The sequence below is a fragment of the Nanorana parkeri genome, unplaced genomic scaffold (genome assembly GCF_000935625.1).
Source record: "Nanorana parkeri isolate BGI_ZX_2015 unplaced genomic scaffold, ASM93562v1 scaffold425, whole genome shotgun sequence".
Classification (NCBI taxonomy): Eukaryota; Metazoa; Chordata; class Amphibia; order Anura; family Dicroglossidae; genus Nanorana; species Nanorana parkeri.
This window is the reverse complement of record NW_017306693.1, coordinates 859,826-870,325: the sequence shown is the minus strand read 5'-3', so window position 1 is coordinate 870,325 and position 10,500 is coordinate 859,826. Positions and strand designations below refer to the sequence as shown.

The window sequence follows — 10,500 nt, the reverse complement described above, 5'->3', positions numbered from 1 at the left end:
GGTTCCAGATCTACAGAATAACACTTTTTTTTGTTTTGTTTGCTTTTTTTTTTTACGTGTGAGCAAAAAACTGCTGCCCCAAAGAATCTCTCCAGCCAAGTGCTCAGGCTTCTTCAGTTTATGCGTCTAAGGAACCTCTGTGAGCACAGAGGCTTTGAGCACTTCTCTGAAAAGGAAAATATATAACAAGGAAATGAAACTCAAGACTTCCCAGTAGTGTGTTTTGGAGGGGGGGTAGGGTGGGACGGGTCTCTTGTTAGAGTTCACACCAAACAGTTTGTGGTGCCTCTTGTTAGAGAGTGCTTTTAGTTTGGTATTACTGATTCTTTTTTAACACTGTAAATATTTTGATTTTATATAAATGAATGAAGTGGGTTTTCGTTGAAATCCTTTTTACAAATAGCCCCTTTTAATGAGAGGCTGACATTCAGCATGCTGTAATGGTATTCGCACATGAACTGCAAAGGCACAGCTCTCAAATTGCTTTCAGGATAAATTATGTTATTGTTTAATATCGCTCGCTCCATAATTTACATTGATGTTTTCCAGATACTGTCAGCAGTGCTGATTCTGAGCTCACCTAACCGCTCTCTCTTTTCCTTTCTAGCTTTTTTCAAGATGGCCTGAAAGCTGTTGAAAGCCTCAAGCCGTCCATTGAGAAACTATCAACAGATCTGCACACGGTAATATACATTTTTAATGCTTGGTGAGCAATCGGCGGATAATTGCTGGTATTTGTTGATTGGGTTTAGAAAAATAGGCTGCAATTGGGCCTCGCTGGTAGCAATTACAGCCCCTGCATTCAGAATTTTTTTATTCGGTGTATAAAAATTATCTTTTTATGTGCAAATACATAAATGTATTATTTACGCACACAGATTTTATTCGCAGAATGTGTTTATGTAAACAGCATAGCATTGCTCAGCAGGTGGCCCGAGGCCTGTACTCCCCTTTCAGACTTACATGTTGCTGAAATGTTTTTTCGTATTTTATATACCAATAATTTTTTTTCATAGTTTTGCAAAATGTAGAGTATCAAAAACTTAGACAATTCTCCAAAGAGAATTCATATCTCCGAGCCATATTTATTAAAAGTCATTAAAGAAAAACTCCGTTTTTTTCATATTATGCTTTGCATTGGGGCTACCCCCTCGCACTGCAAGGGTTAAGTGCTTGTTTTGGTCTAGGAGCAAAAAATAAAGCAGATATATCACCTGATCCTCGGTCCTGCGGCAATGATTGCTCACCTCTCCGGCTGTGGTATAACCTTCAGGATCCTCATGTCTAATGGCCCTTAAAAATAAAAAATAAGGACAGGTCATATTTGAGACATGTCAGGTGGCCAGTTAGTTATACAGTACCTCCATGTCTTGTTATTGGTGGTATATTGAACTGCCTGAAAATCAGCACAATATGGAGGACTTGAGCCATTCTCAAACTTATGTTCTAAAGGTGCCCATACACCTTACGATTATCGAACGATTTTGGTATGCGATCGACTTTTCGGCTGATAATCGTATGTGTGCATTGCAGTGTCTGACCGACCGTACTGTACAATCGTACGACTTTTGACGGTCAAGCATGTTTGAAAACTTTTGCTAGATCGTACGATTTTCGTAAGGTTGCTGGCGTTTCCGTACGTCAAAAGTCGTACGATCTACACTGTGCTTGCGCTAACAATTTTTTAGGGTTAATTACGGCTAAATTAATCTTGCGATCATCGGGGCAGGATGGGGCTGCCGTACGAAAATCGTACGACTATTCGATCGTACGAAAAGTTTTGTCCGATAATAGTAAGGTGTATGGGCACCTTTTATATTCCAAAGATGTACATGCATGGACAGAAAATATCTTTCTATATGGACAGCTCCAACTGTTTTTGATTGACAATTTGTGTCTGTGCATTGATCCAATCAAATTAATGATCAGGCTTAAAGGCTAATGTCACGTTTTGGCCATGTTTCATGTTGGACTCAAATTCAGGGTGTACCATGAAACATGGTCACACATTCCACAGCCAACCGCCCCCCCACCCTACTTGAATTGCGGGGTTCGGTTTACTTTTGCTGTGTTAGGTTTACATTTGAGTTTGATGAGGTGTGCATGCTCTGCCTGCACAGCCGCATCATCCATTCCATACAGGATCTGTAAATGGTGAGAATACAAGTCCGTCTGCCACTATGGCAAAGGGATTTGTAGATTGCAATGGTACACAGGTGCAGTAATTTCACTACACTTTTAGTCCATTGGTTGCTTCCTCCAGCTCCATAACTAGGGGTTGGTATATCTATATGAACTTGGGTCTGGGAGTATAGTTTGAAGGAGCCTGAGCATTATAATCCACTGATCGTAGTTGGAATGCATTGAAAAATATATGGTTATCTTTATCCTAAGACCCTACAGCAGGGATAGGCAACCTTGGCACTCAATCTGTGGTGAAATTACAAATTCCATCATGCTTCTGCCTCTGGGAGTTTTGCCTGTGGCTGTTGAGTCTTGCAATGCCTCATGGGACTTGTAGTTGGACAACAGCTGGGTTGCTGATGTTGCCTACCCCTGCCCTGTAGAAACCAAATGGATTCCATTTTACTTTTCAGTTTTGATTTGAAAATGAAAGTTGGCCCCTGGCTGGCTGCTTAATAGGTACATTTGGTGTGTGTATGTGTATGTATATGTGTATATATTCAGTTCTTCCAAGAGTGATTTTTTTTTTAGATTTGAGTTGATGGCGGAATTCAGTTTATTACTAGACAGTTCAATCTGCTAAGGGCTTCAGTAGTGATATGTATGGAATTCCCAGCTCTGCCCACCTGTTGCAGTAAATCTTCAGTCTCCATAGTACATTTTATTTTACATTATGGTTAATGAACCAGAGCTGATATTTGACTTGTGGCAGATGGACTGAGAGTCTGTGTTAGAAGAGGCGCTGGGATAATGTGCCACTGGAGCCACTAAAAGGCATAAGAAGCCATTGGGTGATGGAGCCCCCTAATGTGTCCACTTGAATTATTGCATCGGTTTGCCTTAATTGAACCCTTATTTTTCTCTGCTGTTTTTATACCGGAGTTATAGCCGCATTATCTATATAGTTTGGAGAAGATTAAAGTCTTCATCGACTCGTGTTCATGAGTGTCTTTTCCAGCTGTTCCAATCAGGACTACATTTTTTTCCTAGCTGTGTTTTAGTTTGCTTTTAGCTATTATAATTACCTCCGATGCAGCCGCGGGGCTGAGTTATATATGTGGCAGTACAGATCAGAATCTTCTGGGACTTAATTAGTGCATACAGATGTTAATGAGGTTCAGAAGACTGTGTCAGCTTCCTGAAAATCATTTTCTTGTCAGCTTAGACTCTGACTTGTATTAAAGTATGCCAAAGGAGTGCGCTTAGACCCAAACACAAATATTGGATAAGGAAAAGTCAAACTGTCTGAAAATATACAAATAATGATGCTGTTTTATTCAGGATGGAGGAAATAAAAGGCTCTGTGTTGCCCACAGCAAGCAGACACAGGTCAGGTTGTGTTACTTGTCTAGTACAGATTAGAAAATGCAACCTGGTACAAAAACTTTAAGGAACCAGCCCAGTAATTATACATTATAGCAGGGGTAGCCAAACTTCAACCCTCGGGCTGTGGTAAAACTACAAATAAGGCATTTAAAAACTGACAGGCACAGGCATGACTTCTATAGGCAGATGCATGATAGGATATGTACCTTCAGCTGGAGGTCCGAAGTTGAGCTATTCCTGCATTATAGGATACCCTTGTGCAGACATCCAAAAGACTTCTGCTGGGTACTGCCATCTTGGATGTGATATCGGCAACCTAGTGAACTCAGAGTTGTCACTCAAGTGACACTATAGTGTTCCTCTTTGTTCTTTCCCCGGCAGCTACATAAAAGGTTATTTAGGAAAGTGGCGTGAGGTATGTAGCAGCTTGGCCAGTGTAGATATCCAGAAGCCCTGAGATTGCAGCTGGGCACCACCATCTTGTATGTGATGTGAGCAGCCCTGGCAAACTCAGAGCTGTCACTCAAGTGAGAGCTTGGCCAGTGTAGATATCCAGAAGCCCCAGGACTGCTGCTGGGCACCACCATCTTGGATGTGATGTTCGCAGACTCCGTGACACTATAGTGATACTGTAGTGTTCCTCTTTGTTCCTACCCCAGCAGCAACATAAAAGGTTATTATAGGAAGGTGAGGTGCATAGGAGCTAGGCCAGTGTACTGTAGACATCCAAAAGCCCTGAGATTGCTGCTGGGCACCACCATCTTTAATATGATGCGAGCAGCCCTAGCAAACTCAGAGCTGTCACTCAAGTGATAATCTAGTGTTCCTCTTTGTTGCACCCATGGCAGCTACATAAAGGTTATGTACGAAGGTGATGTGAGGTGTGTAGGACCTAGGCCAGCACAGAGAGTAATTTGACTTTCCCAGAACATGAGCAGGCTATAATGTGCAAGGAGGAAGGGGAATGTGCTAGGGAATTCTGCCTAAAGTAGTCAAATTTACTTGTAAGTTCAGGGGCACATTACAAGTCGCAAACCGTTCATTTAAGGAAAGAAAAAACTCTTCAAGTAAGCATTTACATTTCATGTGCTTTTACCTGCAGTTTTTTAGCTCGGTGTCAGGGGCACTTAAGCAAACATTTGGTAGTTGGCATTTCCACCCATTATCAGTGCTTACCATGCACAAAGTACGCCTGTCATGTTGGGAAAATCTCTGTGCAAGCCGTCATCAATCCTTCCCTCCTCTGTGAAGAAAAGGGAGCAAAGTGTATTCACTGTACATGCTCTGCATTCTTCCATTAGCCAAGCCTGGAAGATCATGGCGGATCCCAACTATGTGTGAGTTGTTCCAGGACATGCAGATGTCTTTTTGCCTGTCATTCATAGTATGATATCCATGGCCATCTGTCACGTCAGATACTAGGCTTTAAATTGTCTGCGATTGAGGAAAGTAGATGAATGTGATAATTCTAGTCAATGATTTCAACAATTTGTCAATTTTAAATAATATCCTGCTCTTTAGTTAGAAGTTCTTTCTATGAAGAATAAAGAACATGGGTTCACTTGCTTTAACATTTTGTCAGTCATGCTGTGAAAAACAGAAGCTAAAGTAGTCCTGGATAAGAAACGAAACAAATAATACTGTGACTACAGCACCAAAATAGGGTAACTCCCTCAAAAATTGATTATAAAATGAATAAATGTATTAAATATTAAAGAATAAAAATTACATGTTTGCAGTCGTACAATCCTAATTGGAATTAGCATATATAATTCTAAAGTTGGAATGGGGCAATAGACATTTGTGCTCTATACCGTGTGTATACAACTCAACTTAAAGTACAACTTAGGATGACCCCGTGGACCACTAGGGATTTCCCTCACTTTGGAGGAATTTCTTCTCAATTCCTGTCCAATAGCCACAACAGGAATTGAGAAAGTGAGGGAAATCTCCCCAACTGGACACAATTGGCAAAAGAAGCTGACAGGGGTAACATTCTCTTACTCTATCGAAAACTATATATAAAAATATAAACCCTTTTTCCAATTTTTCCCAACAAGAAAAAATAAAATTAAGATAATTTTATTAATATATATATTATTATTTATGTTTTGATCTTTAATAAACTTTTTTTTATTTTTTTTTATTCAATTTTCAAGCACGTTACCCCATTTGGATGCCATAGTCTTTTGTTTCTTATATATTTTTGGTGAGGGAACCTGAAAGATGTATTTTTGATGGATAAGTCTCTACCACATGTATCAATGGAATATCTGCTGGGTTATATTTTTATGCTTTCTAGGTACAGTAGTCCTGAATAGCAGTGAGTCAATCTCCTGAGTTCAAAGCTAGAGCCCCCAATAGTCCTATTCAGATTTTGATTTAACGAATGCCTAAAATGTTAACAGGGTTTAGCACACTCCTCCAACACCTCAACCCCATGAGGCAGAGGTGAGACGTGGAAGACTGCCACTCAGTGTGCTTCATATCCAGAAGTACTAGTTATTTTGGGGACTCAACTGTTTTTCACCTCTGTTTTCCCTTAATACTGTATTTTAAAATAAATAAAAATAATTTATAGGTTGGCTATAAGGTTTAGTGTAGTATAACACTTTTTCTAGTTAAAAATAGTATAGTATGATATATAGACCTCCATATATTATAGAGGTCTATATATCATGTCTAGAGGGGCAACTGAGCAGGAAATAGGGGCAAACAAATGATTCCAAAAAGGGGTCACTCTCTCCAAATGAGGGACAGAAGGGAGCTATACTGTTCAATAAACAGTTGAAGCTGAACTCCAGGCAAAAACATTGATTTAAGTATTTTCTCCTACAGTATATCCACAAAAGATCTAAATGCAGGCCAAGATATTGGCATATAAAAGTAGCTGTGGCATCACATAATGTACATAGAGCAGAGCTGGGGAAGGGACTCAGCTGGCCCCACCCACTACAGGCTGCCTGCAGATAGCTACAGGAGTGAGCAGATACAAGACCAGTCACCCTGCACAAGGAGAGAGCAGCTGTGACCGGTCTTTATTACAGGAAGCTCCTGCACAGAGGCAAAGTCTCATACTAGATTAATGCTCAGATCTGGAAGAAGAACACCAAGCTTTACGTAAGAATATACACACACTTTTTTTTTAAAATTTAGACAATATTTGATTTTTGTTTCCGGAGTTCATTTTGAAATAATTACATTGTTTAAAAAAACCTCATGCCTGTAATGAGTTCAGTCTCTTAAGCTCCTGCTGTCTTGTTTAGGCAAAAGGACTTTTTGACATATGAGGGAATTCTTCCCGAACAATATACGCAGCTAAGTCAATTACCTGGATTATTATATTCCCATATCATTCTTTAGCAATTATAACTGTGGATACAATTGGTTATAAGCAAACCTTACTGTCTTTTTTTAAGGTGCTGATCTTGCAAGGAGTATGACAAGAGCCAAGGCATTGCATAGCTTAACCTGTCTTGCTGTAAAGAACCCCTTCCTAGAGTGGTTCTTTAATCTCTCTTGCATATGCAGCTGATGTTTCCTTCTCTTTGTTATAAAACGTTTGTAAATGTTGACCTTGGATATACAGAAACATTTTAAAGAGGACCTTGCATGTAAATGTAAGATCTGCTGATCTGGGAGCCCCACCCCCTGATTAAAATACACTCCGTAAATGATATAAAAAGACAAAAAATGAAAAAGCATGTACCTTACACCCCGGCTTCTGGAGGGTTCGTCTTGCTGCAAGATCCTGGGAAAGCTGGGGATCCTCGCCTTTAGTAGTATCCTAGAAGGCCTAGAGACATCATCATCAAGAGTGTAAGATGTGTATTCTTTTACATTTGTCTTTTTTTTTTTTTTGGTCATGCATATTTTAATCATAGTACAAGGGAGGGAGGGTCATCTAGAGAAACAAGACATTTTACATTCACCACTTTCCATCATTCTCACCAATACAATGCATTTTTTTCTAACCTAAATTGTTTAAAGGGATATTTTTCAATAAAGCGGTACAAAGTCAAAAAGTGACTTTCGGTCCTCTTGCCCCCAATGCTACTTGCTGTCATGGAAACCTAAAAATTGCTGCCAAATATTTGCTTGTTACCCCTAAAGCTCTCTGGGCCTCCAATGCTGTGGACAAGGAACCACAGCTGACACAAGCAGAGCCATTGATTAACCATTGGATGCCTCTGCTTTTCTCAGTTCTGGTTCCTCAGTGGTGACATGAGAGGAGATTTAGCAGGGCATTTCTGGTCTGTAGGACCTAAAGGAGAGATCTTTGGTTGAGAGGTAAATATTTGGCAGGTGTTTTTAGGTTTCCATGACAGAAGGCAAATTTGGGGGCAAAGGGATATAAAGTCGCCTTCTTTCCTTTATGTCTGCTTAAACGAGCCGGTTAGATGACCGTAGAGTGCATGTTGTTGTATAAAGAGGGAGATTGTCCAGAATCCCATGGCATTGGCCTGACTCTTAAGGTGGCCATACACTTTACAACCCTCGCAAGACTTTTGTCTTGCGAGGGTTGCAAAGTAATTAAAAAAACGTATACGATCTGCTCATCTTGGGACAGGCAGATCGTACTTGCGATCATCGCAAGCCCGCCCCCCTGAGGGTCGGGCTTCCAATGACTACAATGCTGAACGGGCAGTGTGCGCCTGCGCACACCGGCCTGTTCGGCAGTTGTCCAACAAGCAGGCCACTAACCCGCTAAGAATTGTCCAATTCTCGGCGGGTTTTCCAGCCTGCTTGTTCGACGGAAGACGTGCAACAGTTGAAACGGTCACACGCCTTCCATACCGTTTGCGATTATCGTACGATCACGGGATTTCCCCCGATTTTCGTACGATGATCGTACAGTGTATGGGCACCTTTTAGGAATAGATTATCTTTTGCCTGAAAAATGTAACCCAGCTGATTGCTAATTTATCCAAGAACTTCCAGCCAGGGGTCTTTGCTCTTTCCAATAGACATGATTATCACCCGATGAGATTGGAATCACCAGGGTGTAATAAAGCAGACAGAATGTGTACAGCAATGAACAGAGCCTTCTGACAGTTTCTAAGTCAACTCTTGTTTTTTAAGTTAGACCCAAGACAGTATTTTGAAGTGTAAGCAAATACCGAATCTTACAAAGTAAAACAAATGAGTTTGTTTTTGAGGTTTGAAAGCCTGAAGGTTTTAATGGAAAACATAGAATATGGGTTGTCAGCACCTCATCACACATCAGCGGACATGTTCTGTGTTTACACTGTATGTTTATAGAAAAAGCAATGGAGTCATCTCTCAGCAGCTGTGAAAACCCCATGTAGTTGCTGATGTCGCCAGTTATTTGACTTTTTTCTTAGCAAGTTTCGATGGTTTCTGCAGTTTTCATGATAATTATTCATACAAGGAACATCTCCAACCTGCGTTTACACAACAGAGCTTTCCATGATCTCCAACACTTTTTCTAATGGTGGCTCCGAAACCTCGGGTACTTAATTGTCTCTCTGGTGTTGCTTGTGGCAACCTTTCATCAGTTATTTAATTACATAGTGATGCTTGCCTGAGCTCCTGCTGTTATGTACTTTTAGTAAATATAAGGTACCGAACTGTTAAACATGTTTTAAAGGTGAAAAGGTTTTATTTACTAGAATGGTATTTTAGTGTTGGTGTTGTTAACTGTGTTCTAAACCATTGGTTTGAATCGAGCTCTGGCTTCCATTATGCCATGAGGATGCTATCCTCCCAAGTCACGGCATATACCCAAATCCAAATGTGTGTTGTGGACTTGCCTTTGAAAATGGCAGACATAATGGATTGTAACGTACTCACCCAATCACAGAGACGGCACTTTTCAGCTAGTATTGGCTGAACGTGAACAGACATCTGGCCATGCGTGGGCTCAAATGTATGATGTTGATGTAAGATATTCTCTTTGTGACCATTTGGTACACATGCAATGAAGGGACAATTTTCTTTCTATAGAGAAATGTTCAAGTCCAAAGAGGTGTCAGTGTGATACCTGGGACTTTTATCACTTGTGCTCAATATTACTTGAGAACTAGCTTCTACTTTTGCCTGATAACTAAATATTAGCAAGCATTGAAGCCAGTGTGTGAATCTCTTGCATTATGTTTGCCCAACTTTACTATACAAATCTAATATCTGACCTACCAAAATTTGCAGATGCCTTATACATCTTTTCTCTAATGGCTTCTTTGCAACTATCCGTGTTCTCTGGTGTGCTAAAGAGATGATTTTTAGAGCTATGTAAAATGGCTTTTACAGAAAATCCAAGCAATAAGAAAGGGAGGAAGTCGCCAGCTGCAATCAAAGCCGCTGTTAAAGTTTATTGTTCCATCCGATGCTGTACAAGTTCACCCGAACCTCCATCCTCTTAACATGTTTTACCCAGCAAGGAGCTTATTCATAGAGAAAGATACAGTATATCAAAAAGGGCCCATGACTGCCTCTATTCATGCAATATAAGGCTGTATAGAATTATTTTCACATTGGGCAAAGGATCTGATTGTGCATCAGTGTTAGTCTGCCATTACATTAAGTAAACTCTAAATAAATACAGCATTGTAAAACAGTTATAATACTTGTTGTAGCATGCCCCCTTCCCTGCTGCTATGCCACTACCATGGTCCTTTAAGAGCTGCAGGGATAGTTGAAAGAGCCATCAGGCAGCTGGTTCCACAACCATCAAATCTCACAGAACTGGACAGTGCTATTCATCAGGCATGGTGTCAGATTCCTCGCATCACCTTTCAACATCTCGTGGAGTCAATGCCAAGAAGAATCGCCACAGTATTGAAGGCAAAATGTGGCCCAACGACGGGGTGGTCATAATAATCTGGCCACTCAGTGTATATTTATAAGTGCATATAAAGCCAAACTCTTTGGACAGAGTAGAGAACGTTTTTGGGTCCCCCCCCCCGCCGCCCCCCCATATTGGTGGTATTTGCCTTCCCTGTCCTAAAAACGGCAAGTGCTAATTCACAC

At 40.6% G+C, this 10,500-nt stretch overlaps 1 protein-coding gene across 1 annotated transcript in view; it reads left to right on the top strand.

Annotated features, from left to right (window-relative positions):
• ASAP2 (ArfGAP with SH3 domain, ankyrin repeat and PH domain 2) overlaps nt 1-10,500 on the top strand; it is a 193,414-nt gene that overhangs the window by 129,913 nt on the left and 53,001 nt on the right. Inside the window, exon 8 of the mRNA XM_018559990.1 lies at nt 608-683. Coding sequence (XP_018415492.1) covers nt 608-683 — 76 coding nt within the window. The remainder of the gene's footprint in view (nt 1-607; nt 684-10,500) is intronic.